General features: G+C 38.6%; 2 protein-coding genes across 3 annotated transcripts in view; one reads left to right on the top strand and one right to left on the bottom strand.

Moving 5' to 3' along the window:
* Positions 1 to 7,649, bottom strand: part of LOC149135579 (uncharacterized) — a 33,540-nt gene extending 25,891 nt beyond the window's left edge. For both annotated transcript variants that reach the window (XR_016241911.1, XM_089352364.1), the window contains exon 1: positions 7,075 to 7,649. The gene's annotated coding sequence lies outside the window, so the exon portion shown is untranslated. The remainder of the gene's footprint in view (positions 1 to 7,074) is intronic.
* Positions 1,567 to 16,810, top strand: LOC128247802 (uncharacterized). The gene is made up of 2 exons (XM_052967737.2): positions 1,567 to 1,701; positions 14,930 to 16,810. The coding sequence occupies exon 2, from the start codon at positions 15,334 to 15,336 to the stop codon at positions 16,273 to 16,275; it is 942 nt and encodes a 313-aa protein (XP_052823697.1). The 5' UTR covers positions 1,567 to 1,701; positions 14,930 to 15,333; the 3' UTR covers positions 16,276 to 16,810.
* Positions 16,811 to 24,870: the final 8,060 nt, after the last annotated feature.

Raw genomic sequence — 24,870 nt, forward strand, 5'->3', positions numbered from 1 at the left:
TTACTTTCTTGGTGAAGACAATATAAATAATACAAGTAGAGGTGCACATACTTTGCACCAACACTTTGTGCTACCATTTTCCCCTCTCCTTGGAGCTATCTCCCCATGTCACCCACTTCATATTCTCAATATCATCCCATACACCCATTGAACACCATCTTATATCAGCCATCATTCCACCACCACCTCTATTTGTCACTCCTACATACCTCAGATCTCTGCCCTTGTTACTGAGTACCCCTCCCTTTGCCCCACTCATCAAGCTGCTCTCTATCTCCTTCCTGTATTGTCACTTATCACCTTCCCCCTGATCCACTCCTATTTATTTCACCCATCACCAAACTGATATTCACTAATGACCATGACCCTCTGCTGTTTGCCATTTATAGCATTACCTATACTTCTATATTTTGTACCTCTAACAGTTTGCCATTCACCTCACACTTTTGTGAACTTATCTGATCCTCTTCCTTCTTACCTGTTCCTCTACCTTCCTCCCTCTCACTTTCACCCTCTTGTACCTTGAGGCTATGTCCTAACGCCTCATCGCTCCTTTTCCATGGTAGGATACATGGGGTAGCCATGTATCTTCTCTACAGGAAGGCATTTACTTGTTCCTATTCCTCTATCATATTCTTGTGAACTACTTGGTAACTTCAAAAGTGCCAGTAGTGTGAAAAAAGCACTCAGTAAAGTGGTTGGTATTAGGATGACAAGATCCCAATTTACTAATATGATGAATAGACAGTTGAAAGTCAGATTAATGAGAAGAGTAGTCATTGCTTTCAATGGACTGGTTCTGTAGTTATGTGATCCTGAGAGAGTGGGAATGCAAGTGTCAACTGTCACAGGTTAGTTTTTAAGTTGCTGCTCAGGTAAGAGGTCTTACCAAACCTCCTGTTCACAAGTCAAATTGTCAAGTGCAATGACTGATTACTAAATAGTGGCTAACATAATGCTTGATTGCCTTTTCTTTTGTTCTACTTTCAGACCTTGTCTGTCTACTTCTAGATGAATTAGCTGGATGTCAGTCAGTGAATTTGATGGGTAGTCGCTCTGCATCGTTGGTTAGTTTTTCCTGATGCCATCATTGACTTTAGAAGATCCAGTTGCTATTTATTGAAAATGTTCTTGATATGAAATATTTCTGGTTTCAAATTATGCAGCAGAATTTGTAGACTCTGACATCAGAAGAATGTATTCATGAAGTACCAGCAAGTAAAATAGATTTATTCAGGCAAATTTTAACTTGCACATTAAAACAAATTATTTACTAGGAAGACAGAAAAACATTGACAAGCAGGAATTTAATTTTTAATTCGTTTGTAACTGCCAAAAGTCAAATGTCAAGTTTAAATCTTGTACAGAAATCATTAAATCCTGCAACAAGGTAACAAGCTAGCTGACCTGCAAAATTAGTAACCAAATATCACACAAATCACCATCTAATATAAAAACACTTTAGATGATCTAGTTGTAGATACATTAATAATTCAATATATTCTAAATACATACCAATGTTGTAATATGAAGTATGTGAGATGACCCTTATGTTGTGTAACTTTATGTGATCAATGAAAATTTTCACAGTTCACTTTTCACCTATCGGATAACTGGCGAAATAAATAGTATAAAGGGAAATAACTATTAATGTTGACAAGTGATGTTGCAGTTTATGTCGGGCATTGATTTCGGAAAACGGTATGTAGACAACGATTTGTTTTAATACTAGAATCTTTGAGCATACAGGAATTACAAGGTCGAAAAAACTGTATTTTGATTGTTCGATTTTTATCATGCGTAGAAAATTAAAAACTTAAACGTAAACAGAGAAATATACTTAATTCCTGTATAATACCTTGCTTCATCTTTATTTTTTACGTACTGCACTCGAATTGAAACTGAAATGTTTATGTGTTTAACTCACCAGGATCATAAAACTTATTCATGCTTCATCTGTAATAATATAGCTTATGCTAAAGTTATAATATTACTTATAACTTACTCCACATAGTGTTCTCTGTACTGGCTGAAGCAGGATTGTTTCAGTCGCGATTTATGTAAATATATTTGACTGAAAATATTTTTTTTAGATATAGAATAATTCTATCTGAAAACTATATATATTAATGTTAGCACATTAAATAAATGAAACTGTTTAAAATTAATGACTATGTTGGTGAAAGGGAATTACTAGGTTTAGCACCCTAGTTTCTGAGATACGTTTTCAACGATATCGATTATGTCGAGAGCCAATATTATTAACCGTTCAATAACCTGCTCATAATTCTTGCACAACTTAATGATGTCAGATAAAAGGAACGAAGACCATTAGCGGGTATCATCCAGGATATTTTCTAAGCTAGATTATAGTTTATTTCTCAGTAATTTCTTTTTGTCGTGTAGTTAATTAAACATTGCATCCCATCTACTAAGTTTATATTGATAATGAATAATATCAATCAGAATAATTATATAGACGTTTTTATGTTTAATGACCACGAGCAAATTATAGAATAGTTTTAAAAGTATGGACTTCTTTTCGACGCTTGTACAATTTTGTACAATAGACAAGTTTACTTTTGGGACATTCCGCTTTTGACTCATTTTATTTTTTAACACTTTCGTTTCAACTACCCCCACCACCACCACCAGACAATAGCTAAACACTTTTAGATACCAACTCTATGAGTGGAAAATCAATAGCTGGCAACAAATGAGAGGCGTATACAATACAAAATGTTTTAATTTCTTTCTATTCATTGATAGTTTCTAACCATTCCTGTTCGGTTTTTGTTGGTTTCGCCGCCAAAGAGGTAGATTTTCAATTATTTAAGAATTTTTGGCAATAGTCATTGCATCAGCTCTTAACTATCTTCACGTTAAGAATTAGCCTTGAAATATAGGTTTGGGGGAAATTGCAATTTCTTTTATCTCTCGCAAATATTCTTTCTCAGTGTGTAGAATAGAGACAGCTGATGAAGGGATATTCCAAGGGGCTTTCCGTTTTCCTATGTGTTCGTTCCGTTGTCTGTAGTTTATTGTTCTAACGTCCTGTACCCTGATATGCATGTATATACACATGTAGATGTAAGTATGTACATATATGTGTGTATACATGTATATATATTCTTTGTATTATATATATATATATATATATATATATATATATAAAGTGGAGTATATTTGCCACTTAAATGTGGCTGACCCCTAAGGGTGGATGTTACTGTTGCTTTTAGCCCCAGGAGAACATCTTCTCCAGCTGGCTATCGACACACATCTGTGCCCTGTCGGTATTTGCAAAGGGAAGTTATCTTTCCCATCTTGATCTGCGATACGTACGGACTCGAATTTCTGGGTATTTTCCCGTCCTCAGCGTACGACAATCACCGATCTTCGATTAAATCTTTATTATGATCATTAAGATCTATATACAGAAAGGACAATACAGGACAAATAATACAAAAAAGTTAAAATAAGTTCGAACGAAGATGAAATTTAAATAAATAATTATATATCGATAACTTTATACAAGAACTTTAAAATACGACTTAAATAAAAAGATACAGAAAAAAAAAATGAAAAGGGGATGAAAAGTTTAAACGTTCGAACCTGGCAGCCAACAAGGCCCAGCAGCTAATTTTTCCTTTTATCGATGATTAAGCTGGGTTCCTGACACGCACCTTTCTCATCACATCCTTCCATCGTTTTTTGTATTCTTTCAGCCACAGAGTCTTCCTCTCCAACCCTATCTTGCTTTTCAGATGATATCTGAAGTATGTAAGCAAACCGGGGCCAGAGACGAAGGACCCTGTCACTAATCGTTCCATTCTAGTCTTCCAAACACACTCTTTCAATACTGCAACCGTACAGTAAAAACATGCCTCACCTTCCTTTGAAAGTCCAGTTGGCGGTATCATCTTTATTATGGATTCAGCCGATAGCTGTACTTGTCCCAGATGTGACAACACGTGCTCTACGTAAATTATCAAACTTGAAAGTTCCCGACAATGTACAAAAGCGTGCTGGACGGTTTCCCTGTCCAACCCACATCTCGGACATGTCGGTGGCACTGCCATTCCGTGCCGAGATAACTTATCGCGAACAGGTAAAGCGTTCCTGTAACACTGCCAAGCCAGGGATTTTTGGTAATTATCCAAATACCCCTGCCTGAAGGTTTTCTTGAACAGGTTGGTAAGTTGGTTCTCATCGAACCCCAGAGCCCCTCCTAGGATGTCATCATTTTTTGCCTCTACCAGCCCTCTATAGAATACCGAGGTGGTATTTCCGCAGTCAGCTTTGCCCGCCTTGTGGATTAGCCTGAGTGCCTGTCGGCACTCCTTCTGCCATAATGTCGGATTTATTCTTTTGATGAGATTGGGTTCAAATGTTTCCAGCGAAGCCGGTCGCGGCATGAACTTCCCCACCAGCGGACTCCACACCTTATCACCCTCCAGGTGGTGCCAGAGATGTCTCAGCCTCAACGCATGTCTGCGCATCATTAGCCGAGGCATCCCTAACCCACCCTTTAACGGTTCCTGGCAGCACACGGAGCACCTCACAAGTGGCTTCCCCCCCCTCCACAACACGCGGAAGAGGAGTCGTTCCAACTTGCTTAGCCAAAAATCGGGGCAAGGCAGCACGGACAGGCGGTAGGTGATTACCGATGCTATAAACACCTGCACCACCTCCGCTCTGCCCTTCAAGGATAGAGGCCTTCCGGACCACCTCCGTGCTAAGGCCTCCACCTTTTCCACTACCTCGCTCCAATTCTTTTCCGTCTGGGAGTCGGGACCTAGCCAAACTCCAAGCAACTTAACAGGACCATCTGTCCGGTGTCTGACGACGCTGGACGATATCGGCTTGTTCCTCCAGGTGCCGAGGCGCAAACCGACTGACTTATCCTTGTTAACTTTTGCTCCTGCCACCGCTTTGTATCATCAGAGAGCAACTTCTACACGAAGTAGTTGTGCTTGGTTAGACACGATGAGGGTGACGTCGTCTGCATAAGCAGAAGAGAATCTACCGCATCCAATCTCATCTGGGTTGCCACCTAACTTCTCTAGCCTCTGCAGTAATTGATCCAGGGCCAAAACATACAGAATCAGGGACAAGGGACACCCTTGACGAACTGAACGCTCGATCAAAAACGGCTCCGTTAGGTAACCATTTATCTGGATGGTGGACTTGATGCCGCTATACATAGCAGAGATCCAGCCGCGAAAGCCAGGGCTCAGCCCAGCCGCTTCGAGGACGGCCTCCAGATACTGGTGGTCTATCCTATCGAATGCTTTACTTTGGTCTAAATGGATCAATGCCCCTCCCTTGCCGGGTATTTTCCCTACCCTGTCTAAGGTGTAGTGAAGAAGGTGAAGATTGTCTTGGATCAACCTGCCTGGAATTGCACAAGTCTGTGATTTACCAACAAGCTTCTCCACGACAGCCGTCAACCTTTTTGCTAAAACCTTGGCCAAAATCTTCAACTCTACGTTAAGTAGAGTTATGGGTCTGTAGTTACTAATGTTATCCCCCTTGCTTGGGTCCTTCTGGATCAGCGTCACAACTCCCCGGCTCACAGAACTGGTTATTCTCCCATTCTGCTGCCAGTTTGCATAGACGCCAGCCAGAACGTCGCCAAACAAGTCCGGCATTGAACGATAAAACTCGTAGGGTAGACCATCCAGTCCTGGAGACTTTTCCCCAGCGCACTCGGCCAGCACCCCTCTTACCTCCGCGGGAGTGATCGGGCCTTCACAGCACCCAGCTTCACGTGTCGAGAGTCGAGGCCCGCCAGCCAGGAAGTCCTTTAAGGCCTCCCCACGCTCGAGCAGACCACTCTCCCCGAACAACCGAGCGAAATGCTGATGAAAAGCCTTTTGCATCTCCTCCTGTCCATAGATCCTGTGTCCTCGTTCGTCGGTTAAAGACTTAATACAGGACTTCTTGCCCTTCTGACACTCCTCACGACGTGCCCATCTGGCTACGTTAATTCCTTCTCGCTTCCCTGCACGTAATTTAGCTCTGACTCTGTAACCTTCGTGCTTGGCATTGAGGTGACGATACAAGACCGTTCTCGCCGCTAACACTCTAGATGCGGAGCCAGATTCCAACGCCTCGTCTAAGTTCTTAACTAATTCACCTTCTACCTTAGACCTATCTAAACTTAGCTGTTTGCTAAATCTAATGGACTCTAAACGAATGGCTCTTTTGAGGGCGTGCCACCATCTATTATTAACGATGGTGCCACATAATGCTCTCTGAACTAACTCCTTAATCCGGGCATGGAAAGCTTCACAAGTCAAAATAGACTTGTTCATTTTCCAGTACCCGGGTCCCTGTCTATGACACTTTTCTACATGCACCTCACACGTCACAAGCTTGTGATCAGAGTAAGGTACAATACAAAATTGTGGACAGCTAACAGTATCCTTATCTAGGTCCTTAACGAATACTCTATCTAAGTACGATCTGCATGAGCCATCGTTATTACTCCAAGTCCACTGTGGAACGCTTGGCTCACTCAGTCGGTAACGGTCTACTAGGTTATAGCTTTCTAGTAGCCCCTTGAGGCAAGGACTCCCCTTCCTATCAACCAAGCCAACACTATCGACCCGTGCATCGAGAATAGTGTTGAAGTCCCCTACCATTACTACCGTTTTTGACGTCACCAGAAAGTGCTCCAGATTCAGGTAAAAACCCGTCTGCCTACGATCCATAGGAGCGTAGACAGCTACCAACCTGAAGGACTGTTTACTCACATGAGTCACATCCAGGACAACCAGCCTACCTTCTGGGTCCAGAAAGACAGTACTAACCTGTAAGTCCAAGTTCTTTCTGATAAGGACTGCCACGCCTGCACCTCCTCCTCAGCTAGGAGAAATAAATTTCTCGTAGCCACTCAGAAGAGGCGAGAACGCTTGAGGTCCCTTCATCTTGGACTCGGTTACAATAGCAACATTTATTCTATGTGTTGTGAGGTCGTTCAGGAAACAAGCCTGTTTCCATCTCGACCCCATTCCACGTACATTTAAACAGCCTATCTTAATCATCAAGAAAAGAAAGGCATTTACTTACGGTTGTGAGAGGGAGCATGATAGTTTGTGTCTGCCTGCTTCCCCGACACTCCCTATAGCTGCTGGGCTTTTCATCGGCGTTGCCACCGGGCTCTGGGTTGGTGTGGCTGCCGGGCTAATAACCAGCTTTCCAGATATCACCTCCTGGGTGACATCTTTTAATCAAATCTTCTTTCACTACTTCTTGGAGTAGTTTTTCTTTCCATTCCTGCTTGCCAATTTTTGCGTATCTCACTTCGCTGTCATTAACTTTGAATGTTTTAATTCGGTGGTGTGCCTTGATGAGGCGAACCACCTTCTCATTTTTTGCATTGAAAGCCACTATTTTGTCTGTGTTTTTAAGTCCTTTTAATGTTGGTGGGTGGGGGATGGCAAAATGTTGTCCTATCAACGTAGTGCCAGCGGGGTAGGGTTGGGGAGTTTTTTTGTTCGTCAGCATTATTAATTTTGTTTTTGTTTGGGGTGGGGAGTCCGGGGTATTAGATTTTTTCCTTTTATGTGTGATAGTCGTGAATTCCATTTCATTTTCATTTGTTTGGTTTTTTTTCCCTCTTTTTCGTTTATATTTTGTTTTTCATTCTTTTTTTTTTTTCCTCCTTTTGGTTTTCGATTTGTTTTTTTTTTTTCCGGGTTTTCTTTGTTTGTTGCTGTGTTGTCTGGCTCGTTGCTGTCTGTGTTTATCACAGCGTTTTGGGTGGGGACATTAGCCATTTTATTTTTCTTCGTGCAGACGGATCGAACGTGGCCCTTCTGCCCGCATTTAAAGCATCTTGACCTACGTCCCTCCACCGATACACGAATAGTATGCCCCTCCCCAACGAAGACTCTATCTGGTAAATTTTCTAGGGTCAAATTGTCGGCCTGAATGACCAACTCAAGACTCTCAATGCATCGCCTCCTTCTGTCTCATGCTCAATATCGACAGTTTTCCCTCCACGTCATAAATTACAGCAGTTGCTACCCACATAACATCGTATCCCTCGGGTATATCTTCCACAGTAACTTTTGCCGTTCTGCGGCCTAAGTATGTAGGCAGCAGCATTATCGTTTCGTTCCTCAATGTCTGAGTTGACACATCCTTCACCACGTCCTCCGACTCGAAGTGGGCTTCTATTGTTGCGCTTCTCACTCCTCGGTTAACGTGTCGAATCTTATTCTATATTAGTGACAAACAACGTTCAACGATTTCATTTTTTATGTCCATTATTTTTTTTTCTTTTAAGTTATAAACCTTGTACACTACGATTTTTTTCCTTATGGCTTCGATAGTTTCAGGTGGCGGTACCAGTTTTATCACTTTGCCAGTTTTTTCTATCAAATTTCTGAACTATAAGAGTTTCTCCATTGATACTTTAAGTTCAATTACATTACCGCCTACGGCATCCGAAAAACTTTGTTTCGCCTGGGTGACCTTTGTTGTAACATCTTTTTTTCCTTTCCCCCATCTCGGGAAAATCAGTTTTTGAAGATAATTCAAATGACATACTTGTCGCAAATGACAAGAAAAATATTTTTTTAAACTAACCTAAAAAGGTTAACAAAAAACAGAAATTTTCTGCCCCAGAGGGCGAAAATAACTATAAAACAGTTCACAAGAAGCAGAAATTTTCTGCCCCGTAGGGCAAAAATAACTGTATAACAGTTCACCACAAAACAGTTCAAATAAATTATTCCACAAAATATTAACAAATACGTAACCAAAAAGCGAACTCACATTAACAAGGGTTGCAACAATAATGATGTAAGGGGTGGGCTTCGATGCGAAAGATATTTCTTTGCAAATATATAAGGCTTTTTCCAGTGAAATTATTCACTGATATTGAAAAAGTGAAAACAAGCAATGTTAAATCTCTGAACGAGGTATTAACAGTAAGTGCACGACAAAGTGAAGTATATTTGCCACTTAAATGTGGCTGACCCCTAAGGGGTTCTCCTGGGGCTAAAAGCAACAATAACATCCAATTAATTATTGGGGTTGATTCATTCAACTAAAAATTCATCTCAGCGAGGCCCCAGTATGGCTACAGCCTAATGACTGAAACAAATAAATCTAGCATGTTATTGAATGCCAAATTGTATGACACAATATGTTAATAAAGTCACCACAGAATCTCATGTAGTACTACACACATATTCACTGTGTTATTAAGAAGTGTGTGCATGTGACTGCATTTACATTTTCTGTGCTTCTCTAAAAATCACTGCACTACACCAGTTAACTGCCATTCTTCACTAAAGGAGGGTTATACAAAGTATTTTCTTTTGTTAAATTGCCATTTCCTTCTTCATTAATATCATGTTTCTTTTTATTTGGTTTGCTATAATATTCCTGCTATTGATCACAGGTTATCTAAATCAGGACTGACATAGGGCTAAACAACAGACCACCAAGGGAACTTTTATTTGTTATGTTTGACCTACTAGAAATTGTAGCCAACTCTCTCTCAGTCACACCTCATAATTTTTTAAAAGTGCATTGGATAATGTAGTTCTAGATATACAATGTTTAAGAGATAATTAGAGTGTTCATTGCCCAATACCTTTTTTCCTGAGTCAGCTCACTTAGAAGTGTTATATGGCTAAACAACAAAAAGAAATTATGTATCTATAGAGAGAAGATTTATCATATACTAGCAGAAATACCTGGCTTTGCCCGGGTTAAAGAGAATAATGAAATCTAAAAACGCTGTCTAGACTACGCAATCCTCAACTGTTAGTAGCTACGATACCATATTTCTACATTAATAACTCTCCAATCCATGCCAGCATGGAACATAGACATTAAGTGGAATGCTAGAAGAAAGTTTTCAACTCATATGTATATAAAGTAAATACACGTAATTCAGAAACACGTTTTGTGTATTTTATTTCATAACCAAACAAACAGGTACAGATTATAAATAATGAAAGACCAATTTTGGTGATTCATTTGACAGAGGTAGTAGAGAGACAATGCGATGATAAATCTGAGGTTGGATCTTGAAAGTTTGGATGAATGCTGCCTCAGTTAAATCTCTTGTGGTTCCAAATGATGTCATCTGTAGTACAGCGTCGTATTGTCTAATTTTGTTTTGCAAATGTTAGGAATCTTGGTCAGTTGATGTTAACAGTTTCTTCAATAGCTCTGGAGGTTGGGGATTGTGGAATTGTTGGGAATGTTTTTAACTTTGGTGTTATATGTATTGCTTGAATTTCTTTGACATATGAAATATATGTATTTTCACTGGGTTTGTAAAAGAGAGTTGTGTAGTTCTCGAGTTTTAGGGATTCACACAGACAGACAGACACACATTCTCATCTTTATATATAGAGATATATATATATACACACACACACACGCACCCAAACACACGTATATATATGTATATCAATATAAATATATGAAAGTCAATGAAGTTTCGTAAAAGAAGGTGATCATGTACATACTTTCTTGCTGTTGTGATTATAACACTTCGTTGTAAACAATGTTCCTTGTTTTCCCTTGTGGAGCATATGCAAATAGGTTTTTTTTGCTGCCCACTCTTGAGCAGCCAACATACAGTTGTCCATGTGAGAAGCAGGGCTCTTCCAAGAGAAGACCAGCTACAGACAGTGCTCATCTGTTATGTTCAGGTTAAAATTTCATCAACATCAAAAATATATGAATTTTCATGGGAGTTATGGCCGTTATGCATAGAATATAATTTCCAAATTGCAGACAAAATTTACAATCGATAAATGTCTTAGAACAACCAGTCTCTCATCTGGGAAGGCCTTGAAATCAATGTTACCAACTGGGGACTATGTGTGTCGCAGTGATAATAAAAAGACTCAAAGGAGGTTTGCAACGAAATAATTTTACTCAACACTTTGCAAGTGAATCAGTGGAGGCAAAGATGCGTCTCATTTACTTGACAATTTATGCACCACATTGCAGAAATCACAATGTAAGTATATCTGAAAGGGTAGTCTTACACTGTTGTACCGTTGAATTACAAATAATGCTCATCTATTATGTTAGGGTTAAAATTTCATCAACATCAAAAATATATGAATTTTCATGGGAGTTATGGCCGTTATGCATAGAATATAATTTCCAAATTTCATAAAGATCCATTCAGTAGTTTTGGATAAGAAAACAAATGACTAATGTGTGTGTTTGTGTGCATGTGTATGTGTGTGATGGGTGTATATATGTATAGATATCTGTATGCATGTATATATATGTATATATGTGTACATATTACATGTACATCTATATATATATACATATTTGTTTTGCAAGATTTTTGATGTGAAATCGTGTGTTGAAACAGATGTTGTTGTACTTGGGGATGGTCATATTGCCAGTTTAGCCAATAAAAACACACGCACTGTATATTTGGTGTTAATTTGCTTCAGCTTTATATTACATTAATCTTAATCTTATTTCGACCAGAGTTCTTTCGTCACACTTCTGTGACCTTATCAGTGGTCCTTTGTTTCCTTCTTTCTTATGTGTGTCTCACCTTGCTAAATATCAGCCATTTTGTATACAAAATGGCTGATATTTAGCAAGGTGAGACACACATAAGAAAGAAGGAAACAAAGGACCACTGATAAGGTCACAGAAGTGTGACGAAAGAACTCTGGCCGAAATAAGATTAAGATTAATGTAATATAAAGCTGAAGCAAATTAACACCAAATATACAGTGCGTGTGTTTTTATTGGCTAAACTGGCAATATGACCATCCCCAAGTACAACAACATATATATATATATACATCTACACATATGTATACATATACATGTATGCATATAGATCTATATCTATATATATATATCTATACATATACGTGTACATATACATCTATATGTATACATATACATCTCTCTCTTTCTCTCTCTCTGAAAGTATCTGTCATTACAGTATCGAAATGTGATTGTTTCAGTTAGAGGAATAATGTGTACATATACATCTCTCTCTCTCTCTCTCTGAAAGTATCTGTCATTACAGTATCGAAATGTGATTGTTTCAGTTAGTGGAATAGTTTCATTTTTAAAGTGAAAGTATTTGACATGAGTGTTTTTGTTTCACTTTTGACACGTAATACTTAAATAGTGGAGATATTATGTTGCCGTGGGCTCGAACTCTGCAAGAAGTTAAAAAATTTTTTTGACTAAAACACAACTGGAACCCTAAGTAAGGCATGTGTAAAATTTGAATGAAATTGGTTGCGTAGTTCTCGAGTTTTAGGGATTCACACACACACACACACACACACACATTCTCATTTTTATATATATAGATTATGCTGTTTAACATATGTGAAGGTTGAGCTATAGTCTGTAAGTATGTAAACTTCACACTAAGTTGTAAATTTATCATCATAATTTAGGTTCAATTTCTATGTTAGTACATTTTGGATGGGTTGTCATTTTGAGTATCTTGGTCTTAATGATCTAAAACGGAAATTTTTGAAACAAAAAAGTTAACAGTCCCTATTTATTTGGGGTTTTGGGCATGAGCTAAGAATCAGTCAGGTGCAAAGGAATTTGAACAAAACTACAGCCTACCAATCATGACTATTCTATCTCTTAACCCTAAATTCTTTGAACCCATGAGTACATATTTGCAGGCAGGATTTCATTTGACTATACCCCAGGAAGACACAGAAGTAGACAGCCACATGGTTTTGTGTTTACACCTGAAAATAATATGTTTCTTCCAATTAATGACTCATACACACAAAACCATGTGACTATCTACTTTTGCATCTTCCAGAGGTATGGTCAAACAAAATCATGCCTGTTAAAGTGTACTCATGGGTTCAAAGGTTTAAATTTAACCCTAACCAATAATGTGTTTCATAAACTGTAGAATTTTATTGAATACTAGCAAACACACCCGTCCTTTGGATGGTTTAAGTTGCTTTAGTCGGTTTTTTTGCCACCAAATAATTGAACTACTGAGAAGGTTTATGAGTAGCATGGCAATCTATGTTTCTGATTACCCTAGGAATGGAAAATCAAATTGAAGGCTGGTTATTGTGGAGCTTGTTGCACTTAAATGATCATAAAACATATAAATTCATAAGTAATGAAAAGTAGAGCTACTGAAGTGGTTGGGGAGTAGATTACAGATAATGACTAAAAAAAATATAGCTGTTGTACATGAAAACGAAATTTCTTGTCAGAAACAGCCACATAAATAGTGTAAGGAAATTGAAGGAAGACGTTGAAACTTCCCCTCTGCAAGTTTGTTTCATTCAACAGGAAAGAGAGATATTTTTTCAGAGAGATAAGCTAACAAAAGCCCCTTTATTCTGTCTTCCCACATAGCCTGTGCATAAACTAACAGCAGATGCCACATAAAGTTAAATTTGTATGGAGTTTTCTGAAAGATACGTATAACTTTCGCTAGTGGAAGCAAAACTCTTATTTAAAGGTTGATTCTGTGGGACAAATCATATGTGATTGTTTAAAAAAAAGCTAGAATGACAATACTAAAATGTATTTGAAACAATAGACAACAGTCAAAATATAATAGATGGGTAAATAAGCATCCTTAAAGTGAAATAATGCATTGGTGGGTAAACAAAGGTATCAACAAATAGAAGAGAGGTAAGGGAACATCAGAATAGGTAAAGGTAAGCTTAATGCAGTTTAAATATGGAGATCAAGATTGTTTGGTATTGGATATTCATCATGTACAGTGTTCCTAGTAAATTTAATAACCGTTGCAGGTGGATAGTCGAAATAAATAAATAGACAAAATCCTTTCACTTTTATAAAAAGATTTAAAAAGTGTGGAAGACCCTACATGCAAAAAAACTATATCCATTTATGTGGGAGCTCTGGGCGAAATATTATGGTGCATGACCAGCCTTGGGACATAAGTAATGTGTGTGTATAGTTTGGTGAAAATCAGTTGAGAATTGTGGAAATGTATGCATTCAGTGTTCTCAATCAATTTAATCACCGTTGCAGGTGGACAAACGAAATAAATAGACAAGATCCTTTCACTTTTATAAAAAGATTAAAAAAGTATGAAAACCTTACATACAAAAAACTGTCCATTTATGTGGGAGCTCTGGGCAAAATTTTATAGTGCATGACCATCCTTGGGACATAAGTAATGTGTGTGTAAAGTTTGGTGAAAACCGGTTGTGAATTGTGGAAATGTATACGTTTGTCATTATACACACATATACTATGATTTATATATACTATATCACTGGATGTACTTTAGCACAAGACTGAAATGAATCAAACTGTTTATTTTTTTTGAATAAATTTTCATTTAACAACATAAATTACAGGACTCTTGGAATTCTTATTCAAAGTACTGCTCTTCTGAAAGGGTTAGGAGATAGAACATATCTCAGTCACATGTTCTATTTTGATATGTTCGTATGGCTTTACAGAGTATACTAGTTACATTTTGTCATAGCATCAGAACATGAGAGGTTGCTTTGTTCCTTGCAAAGCTAAAGAGTCTCTGTTTAATGCAAATGTCTTCGAGAGTGTGAATGGAGGAAAGTATGAATGTGTGAATGGAGGAAATGTGATGGGAATAACTAGTTGGAGCATGATGGTGGTAGGCAATGATAGAAGTGAGATAGTATCAGGAAGCTTTGAGACTAAATAGAAAAATGGTATGAACAGAATGATAGCTGAGTGACCTGTAAAAGAGAGAGTGGAGGGTTGAAGGATAGCAATAAAGATTGGGCTACGGAAGGAGAAGAGAGAACAGGCAATAGAAGAAAGGTATAGTGTAGAGTATATATATATATCCAGCTAAAGGTTAATATCTACAGTATATTAATATAGAAATATGATAAAATTTCTCATGTTGAATCTCAGCTTTATAATTATTTCTTGTTTATCATTTCAGAACATCAGATGACTTTGGAATAAAAGATCTGTTTACTTCAGAAGGATTATCAATATTTCATCAATTGTAAATTACTTCAGGGAGAGAACTCATCTAAAACTGTTTGTATAAATATATGGTGGATTTACTCTGAAATCTTGCTGCTGAAGAATAACAAAATTTCTCTACTTAATCATTTGTAATGTGTACTTGCTAATTTTGCATTTCAATTAGATTGAATGATAAAGCATTTTACAGTATCAAAGATCACGTTTGATGGAAATGTGGCAGATGTTGAGAATAAAATATAAAATGAAAAGAAAAAAACATGTAAATTGTGGTGAGAGAAGAAAAATTATGGAAAATGTATTATGTGAAAAAAATGTAAAATGGTGTAAAAAAAAATAAATATTCCTTATGATATAATGGAAGAGAAAGGGAAAATATACCCCTGTGATACCTGTACAAAGTCCTTTTCTCAAAAAAGTCACCTGACTACTCACAAACGTATTCATAGAGGACAGGAAACCTATCAGTGTGATATCTGTGGTAAATTATTCTCAAAAGAAAGTACTTTATTAACTCACAAACAAATTCATGCAGGGGAGAAGCTGTACCAGGGTAACATCTGTGATCAGTCAACCTCTCAAGAAAGTCAATTAATTAAACATAAGCACATTCATAAAGGAGAGAAACGATATCACTGTGAAATCTGTGGTAAATTATTCACTCAAAATAATGACTTAACTAAACACATACGTATTCATACCGGAGAGAAACCCTATCACTGTGATATCTGTGGTAAATCATTCTCTGATAGAAGTAATGTAACTGCTCACAAACGCGTTCATACAGGGGAGAAGCCATATCACTGTGATATCTGTGGTCAATCTTTCTCTCATAAAAGTCACTTAAACGACCACAAACGTGTTCATACTGGAGAGAAAACATATCACTGTGAAATCTGTGATAAGTTATTCTCTAAAAATGATCACCTAACTAGACACAAACGCATTCATTCAGGAGAGAAACCATTTCACTGTGATGTCTGTGGTAAATCTTTTTCTCGAAATGATCATTTGACTACACACAAAAGCATACACACAGGGGAGAGACCATACCCCTGTGATATCTGTGGTAAATCATTTTCTGCAGGAAGTCACTTAACTATACACAAACGCATTCATACAGGGGAGAAACCCTATCACTGTGATATCTGTGGTAAATCATTCTCTGTCGGTAGTCACTTAACTAAACACAAATGCATTCATACAGGAGAAAAAGCATATCACTGTGATATCTGTGGGAAATCATTTTCTCAAAAAAGTCATTTAACTACACATTTATGTATTTATACGGAACAGTAACTGGATTGATGCCAAAGGTTTTATGAAGAAATATTTTATCATCGTTTAGCGTCCGTTTTCCATGCTGGCATGGGCTGGACGGTTCGACTGGGGTCTGGGAAACCAGGAGGCTGCACCAGGCCCCAATCTAATCTGGCAGTGTTTCTACAGCTGGATGCCCTTCCTAATGCCAACATATGGAATCATAATATATGTATACACACAGGAAAGAGGATAACACTCCAATAACAATCTTATCACAACTATTTCTAAATTGGTTAGATAACTGACCACTGTGATATATTTGATTGGAGCATTCTCATGTATGTATGTATATGTATATATATATATATATATATATATATACACACATACATCTTGGTGTTACTATTATACTAAGTTCAGTGAAATGACTTGGAAAATTTCATTTAAAATTATGTAGTTTTACATAAATTTTTTTATTTGTATAACCCATTATATTGATGATTGATCTAATAATTCTAGTAATTATCAAAACAGTTGCAACTGATTAATAAATGTAATGATGTAATCTGCATTTCTTTGTTTGTTCACATTTTATATATATATATATATATATACCCATGCTGATAACTTCACTTTTATTGTAGAATTTGTAGCAGAATTGGAGAAGAAATTCCAGATATAGAAGCAAAAACTGGAACCAAGGGCCTTAAAGTTAACTTAGCAAAGACCAAAGTTGCTGTTAGTAAGAAAGCAGACAAGACTCTCTTTCCATCAGGTAAATGGCCCTGCTCAATTTCTAGAGAAAGAATTTGGAAGTAATTCCATTTGCTGCACCCAGTGTAAGCTATGGACACATAAGAGGTGCAGTGGAATCACTGGTAGATTAACAGATAAAGTCACTTTTGCATGTGGCAGATATGTAGGAACAATAAACACTAAGAGCACATGGGATTTAGACTCTCTCAAATGCCCAGGAGGCTCTCTTGAGGTTTAGATAGTTTCTGTTACCTAAGTGACCAAATTAGCAATGGTGGAGGATGCTCTAAAAGTATTGTTTCCAGAATAAGAATAGGATGAAAGAAGTTCAGAGAGCTATTACCTCTGTTGGCAAAGTACTCTTTCTCAGAATGAAAGATAGATTGTATGGTGCTTGTGAATGAACAGTTATACTTCATGGTAATGATACATGGGCTCTGAATGCAGAAGATCTGCTTAGACTACAGAGAAATGAAGGCAGTATATTCCGCTGGATGTACAGCACCATGTTTGACAATGGATGTAAAACATTTACAACAAAGCACAAATGTATTGAGAGAAAAGTTGGATACTAGAGGAATCAGAAGTAGCATGCGAGAGAGAAGACTACGTTGCTTTGGACTTGGTGCTTATTAAAGAAGACAGCTGTACAAAGAAGCGCCAGTCACTGTAAGTGGATGGTATTTGTGGAAGAGAGAGACCCAGGAAGTCATGAGATGAAGTGGTGAGGACCAATTTCAGGATGTTGGGGCTCACAGGAAATGACAATGGACTGAGATGTCTGGCAATAAGGGGTTCTTGAGAAGACCCACCCACATCAGTTATACTGAGTTCTAGAAGCAGTGTGTCCTACCCACACATAACAATAAAACTTTTCACACAAACTGAACTGCATTTCCTCTTTCATACACTTTGATTATCTCCCACTCCTCAATCCTGTCCTCACAGCCCTGTTCACTGTATCATTGCTTACCTGTTGTCCCTCACCCTCTCTATATACCTAGGTTTTCACCAGTCACTGCATTCTCCATCCCCACTCCCTAATAATGTTTCTTTGGCAATATCCTGCCATTTATATTATTATCTCCATACCTTGAAGGTATGCCTTGGCACTTTCCACCATTTATCTTACTCTTTCTTTACTCTACCATCTCATCTATGTTCTGATCTCTGTTCCTAGTGAGTATGCCCTGGCACTTGGCCACCAGCTCTCTCTTGCACTCTTGCTGTCTTTCACACTCTTTTTCTTGCTCTTTCCTCTGGCTGGGTAATCATGTGTCTACTTTACAGCTCTACACCTGTTTCTGTCCTCATTTTCTCTCTCTCTCTCTCTCTCTCTGTGTGACACTCTTCTAATTTTTCATCATCTGACACAAGATCATCTCTTCCAATGACCCCTCTTCTCTCAAAGGTTCTTAGTTACTTGGTGATTGTGCTGGTGCCACATAAAATGCATCCAGTCCACATTGTAAAGTGGTTGGCATTTGAAAGGGCATCCAGCTATAAAAACCATTTGAAAGGGCATCCAGCCATAAAAACCGTGCCAAAACAGACAAAAGCCTGGTGCAGTCTTCTACCTAGTCAGCTCCTGTCAGATCATCCACCCCATGCCAGGATGGAAGGTGGATGTCAAACAATGATGATGATATATATATATGATCTAACATATACCAGAGTGGGGGAAAGAAAAGGTACAATCAATTTAACATTGTATGATTTTGTTGATTGTAAGATTTATCTAATTTTTTCATGACTTTGACGATTAAGCTTAATGTTAAATTTACAAGCATCAAAGTAATCTATTCAATGCAATGTGTTTTATAAATTAGGAATCAACCTTAAGCCTGTTTTATTGTTCATGCTGCATGTTGATATGTGTTGGACATGTCTGTCACACAAGTTAACCCATTATGTAATGTTTTGTCATCTTAACTGTGAAACCCAGAATCCTGAGTCCTGATTACATTACTTTCTTAATGACATGAAGTTGAATAAAGCTGGTTTATTGTTCTATCATTTAAAATCTAGAACATAAGTGCAGGCATGATTGTGTGATAAAGAAGCCTGCCTTCCAACCATGTGGTCTTGGATTCAGTACCACAAGAGCCTTCTACTATGGCCCCAGATTAACCAGAGACTTGTGAGTGGATTTTGTAGACAGAAACTAAAAGAAGTGAATTATTTATTTGTATATGTGTTTGTGTACCCTTGTCTAGACATCGCATGATAGTTGTAAATGAGCATCATCATAATAGGAGTCTTCCATGAAAAACTTGTCTAATGAGAAAATAGTTCCTTGCTTGACAATAACTGAAGGTTAATGACAGGAAGGTATCCATCTGTAGAAAATCTGCCTCAACAAATTCCATCTATCCCATATAAACATGATAAAGAGGCTGTTAAATGACAATGATGAACATCTAAACAAAACAAGTATTGAAAAAATTATAGAATTAGCAAACTTGATCAAATTATGATAAAAGTTGCACATTTCTTCAAAGTGACCTTCACTAACTGTTTATTCCAATATTATTTAATTTGTTGATATCATTTGGTAATAAATAAATTGTTAGAAGTTATATAGTGAATTGGAAATAAATGATAGGATTAATTTGCACTGTTAAATGATAAACATGATGGTGATTTAGTGAAGATGTGATGTAACCAATTATTGGTAAGAGGCCATCTAAGGTATGTATACTTCCCATCATCATCATCATTGCTGTTTAATTTCTGCCTTCCATGCTGGCATGGGTTGGATGGTTTGACTGAGAACTGGCAAACTGGGAGACTGCACCAGGCTCCAATTTGATTTGGCATGGTTTCTCCAGCTGGATACATTTCCTAATGCCAACCACTCTGAGAGTGTAGTGGGTGCTTTTATGTGCCACTAACACAGGAGCCAGTCAGGCGGTACTGGCATCGGCCACACTTGAAAGGTGCTTTTTATGTGCCACTGGCATGGGTGTCATCGGCCATGACTATGATTTCACTTGGTTCAATAAGTCTTCACAAGCAGGGCATATTTCCCAATGATTGAAGGGTACTTTTAAATGGGCCAGTTATGCAACACTAGCATCAGCCATGACTACGATCTCACTTGGCTTGCCAAGTCTTCTCAAGCATGGCATATCTCCAAAGGTCTTGGTCGTTTGTCATTGCCTCTGTGAGACCCAGTGTTCAAAGGTCCTGCTTCATCACCTCATCCCATATCTTCATGCTTCTTATGTCTAACTTTTCTCTCAGGGCATTTAAACTCTGTCATGTATGCAAACTGACATTACACATCCAGCAGAGTATACTAGCTTCATTTCTTTCAAGCCTACACATGTCCTCAGCAGTCACAAAGAAAACTACATATGTAACATTTTGTTATATCTAGAACAAGCAACATGGTAACATTTAAGTTGTATATTATGCACTCCATTCTGAATTTTTACCTGTTGTTGATATTGTATGTGAAAAATGATTTCTGAAATATTTTGAACTCTTGCAGAGAAGACCTCCCAAAAACTTTAAAATTCATCTTATGCAACTACTTGGTAAGATGGATCCATAAGCAGTATTTTTTTCGGGAAAGTTAACTCTAAAATGTTCACACTTGGCATACTTGCCTTTTCCAACCCAAACATACACACCAAACACTTCTGTTCACAAGAGACTAATGGCTATCATCATCATCATCATCATCATCGTTTAACGTCCGCTTTCCATGCTAGCATGGGTTGGACGATTTGACTGAGGACTGGTGAAACCGGATGGTAACACCAGGCTCCAATCTAATTTGGCAGAGTTTCTACAGCTGGATACCCTTCCTAACGCCAACCACTCAGAGAGTGTAGTGGGTGCTTTTACGTGTCACCCGCACGAAAACGACCACGCTCGAAATGGTGTCTTTTATGTGCCACCCGCACAAGCCAGTACAGGGGCACTGGCAACGATCTCACTCGAAAATCCTACGGGAGCCAGTCAGGCGGTACTGGCAACAGCCACGCTCAAAATGGTGCATCTCATGTGCCACCCGCACAAGAGCCAGTCCAGGGGCACTGGCAACGATCTTACTTGGCTTGCCGGGTCTTCTCACGCACAGCACATTTCCAAAGGTCTCGGTCAGTAGTCATCGCCTCGGTGAGGCCCAATGTACGAAGGTCTTGCCTCACCACCTCACGCCAGGTCTTCCTGGGCCTACCTCTTCCACGGGTTCCCTCAACTGTTAGGGTGTGGCACTTTTTCACGCAGCTATCCTCATCCATTCTCACCACATGTCCATACCAGCGCAATCGTCTCTCTTGCACACCACAACTGATGCTTCTAATGTTCAGCTTTTCTCTCAAGATATTTACACACTGACGGGTATTCACATTGACATTACACATCCAACGGAGCATACTGGCTTCATTCCTTGCGAGCTTACGTATGTCCTCAGCAGTTACAGCCCATGTTTCACTGCCATGTAGCATGGCTGTTCGTATGCATGCGTCATACAGTCTGCCTTTTACTCTGAGTGAGAGTCCCTTTGTCGCCAGCAGGGGTAAGAGCTCTCTAAACTTTGCCCAGGCTATTCTTATTCTAGCAGCTACACTTTCAGCGCACCCACCCACACTACTAACTTGGTCGCCCAGATAGCGGAAGCTATCGACTACCTCTAGTTTTTCACCCTGGAATGAGACAGAAGTTGTTTCCTGTTTGTTTACAGTCTTTATTGCACCTGAACATCTGCCACAAACAAAAACTAACTTCCTAGTTAACCTGCCTTTGATGTTGCTGCACCTCTTATGTGTCCATAGCTTACACCGGGTACATCTTATAGAGTTACTACCTACTCCTTTTCTACATACTGAGCAGGGCCATCTACCTGAAGGGGTTTGTGTTTTATCTACCTTCCTACTTATTAGGATTTTGGTTTTAGCTAGGTTGACTCTAAGGCCCTTCAATTCTAGACCTTGCTTCCACACCTGAAACTTCTCTAGTTCTGATAGTGACTCCGCAATTAGTGCAAGGTCATCAGCATAGAGGAGCTCCCAGGGGCAACCTGTCTTGAACTCCTCTGTGATTGCCTGGAGGACTATGATAAATAAGAGGGGGCTGAGGACGGAACCTTGGTGGACCCCTACCTCTACCCGGAATTCATTGCTGTACTCATTTCCAACCCTCACCTTACTGGCAGCATCTCTGTACATGGCTCGCACAGCTCTCACTAACCATTCTTCTATCCCAAGTTTCCTCATTGACCACCAGATAAGGGATCGGGGGACCCTGTCAAAGGCTTTCTCCATGTCAACGAAAGCCAGGTACAGAGGTTTATCCTTAGCTAGGTATTTCTCCTGCAGCTGTCTCACTAGAAATAAGGCATCAGTAGTGCTTTTACCTGGCACGAACCCAAACTGCATCTCATCTAAATTGATTCGCTCCCTAATTAGTTGGGCTATGACCCTCTCTGTAACTTTCATAACCTGATCTAACAGCTTGATGCCTCTGTAATTATTTGTATCTAAAGCGTCACCTTTACCTTTGTAGCAGTTGACTATGATGCTGCTACACCAGTCATTGGGTATGACTCCATCGTGTATCACCTGGTTTGTAATACGGGTGACTAGGCTATAGCCAACACTGCCAGATATTTTGAGCATCTCTGCAGTGATTCCTGATGGGCCGGGGGCTTTCCCGGTCTTCATACTCTTAATTGCTTTATCTACCCTGGTACTATCAACTCGGATAGCTGGTCCCTCTATTGGGTCGACATACGGCAGGCTCTCTTCCTCCCATTCATTCTCTTTATTAAGCAATCTATCGTAGTGGCATCTCCAGACCTCTTTCTTTGCATCCTCATTTAGTGCAAGTGTACCATCATCCATGCGAACACATTTCTCTCCTACAACATCACTATTCTCTCTCCTGCACTGTCTTGCAACACGAAATACCTCGAGTCTTTGGTCCTCACGGCGCAGAACATTGGCAAATCTTTTCTTATCTGCTTCCCCTCTGGCTAAATAAACCTGTCGCCTAGCCTCCCTTCTGGCACATTGGTACAATTCCCTGCTACCACCGTTCTTCCAGTCCTTCCAAGCCTGTTTCTTTTGTCTAATAGCCCTGTCTACCTCCTTGTTCCACCACCACGTAACTCTGGGTCGGGAGGGGACCTTACACCACCCACAAATCTGGTCGGTGGCTTTCAACAGGTTGTCCCGCAGAAATCTCCAATTGTCTTCCACGTTGTATGATGCTATATCCCCTTCTATTTCGTTAAATGCTTCAAGTAACTTGTCTCTAAGTCTCTGTCCATTTGCAGGGTCTTTAAGCTTCCACACCCTTCTCCTCCAAGCCGGTCTAATTCTGGGCACCCATTTTGCCTTTGACAATGTATTTTCAATTACCCCACAAACTCTACACTCCAGCTCTATCCTTTATCCATACAAAACTCTTTTCTCTCTCTCTCTCTCCATTCAGGGATCTATCATGATCTTTGGAAGCAAGCTACAATATGTATCTTATTGTTACCTCAAACATCTGGAGAGTGATGGTATCAGTTGTCAACAACCAGCTTTTCCAACATCTTAAGTCCTTCTCTCCCACCTAATTGACCACCAGTGCATCTTTTGTACACACTGATCTGCTACAGAACTGCTCTCCTGTGTCACCCAGTAGTGCTCCCACATGAAACTTTGTTAGAGTTAACATTAGCCAAACCTGTGATAATGTCTGGTATAAGGACCTTGTTACTTAGCTGACCATTCATCTTTCAACTTTGGAAAGAAAATGCCCTGTTAGATCACATTATTGTACTGACTACTTTTCATAACTTACATTATTGAATGTATGTGTTAGCTTTAAGAAAATTTGTTTATTATCTAAATGAATTCTATTTTCCTAGAAAAATGAAAAGAAAGTCAAATATTCATCCGTTTGTTAACTATTAGCAGTGAGTGGATGACAACAAAATCATGGTGGTAGTGAATCATTCTGCTGCAGTAACATAAAACATCACGGCCCAAAATACAAGTTTTACATCTTGTATGGCAATTCCCTTGACCAAGATATAACAATTGTTACAAGTGATCTGCAAGAGGTTAAAGTTGGATTGGACTACAAGGTCTATGGCTTCTGACCAACCATTTCAGTTTAGTTGTGATAAATTGATGCTCCCATAGTTTATTCCAGTATATTGTAACAATTTTGTTTTTTATATGCACAGAATCAAACATTCCCCCTACAAAACCACTTTAAAATATCTTTCATAAGTGTATGATGAAACATACTATGTTGGTTTTTCAAATATATAGATTTGTAAAATCAGGGTGCATCTTATGTGCCAGTAAATACAGTAATTTCATTTCATGAAATGAAATCTTAAATTCTTGAAATACCACCCAACCTTTTTGTTGTGAGTTGGAAATAATTTTCACTGGCTTTTATTTTATTTTCGTGTCCCAAAAAAGAAGTAATTTTAATTAAAAAGATTTGATTTATATCATTAAATGAGGAAACATATTTATTTTTCATCTCCACTGTCTGTAGTGAAAGTGTGTGGCATAGTAATTTGGGTATTGGACTCATGCTCGTAAGATTGTGGTTTTGATTCCTGGACCATGTGATGCATTGTGTTCTTGAGCAAAACTCTTTATTTCATGTTGCTAGCAGTAAATATGATGACATCATGACAGACCTGACAAGTAGTGGGTGGTGGTTACCTGCCTGAAAGAAACAAATGAAGGAACTTCTGAACTGATGGGCCGTAGTCCTATCCTGACGTTCATATTACACTGTCTATAATAAATGAAAAGCAAAAACATCAGACCTTTATTTAAATTAATTCCAAAATAATAATTATAAGCTAATCAAAGAAGTATGAACAATATAGTTTTGTATGTCAAAACA

This window comes from Octopus bimaculoides, chromosome 5, assembly GCF_046866305.1.
Source record: "Octopus bimaculoides isolate indiv1 chromosome 5, ASM4686630v1, whole genome shotgun sequence".
Lineage (NCBI taxonomy): Eukaryota > Metazoa > Mollusca > Cephalopoda > Octopoda > Octopodidae > Octopus > Octopus bimaculoides.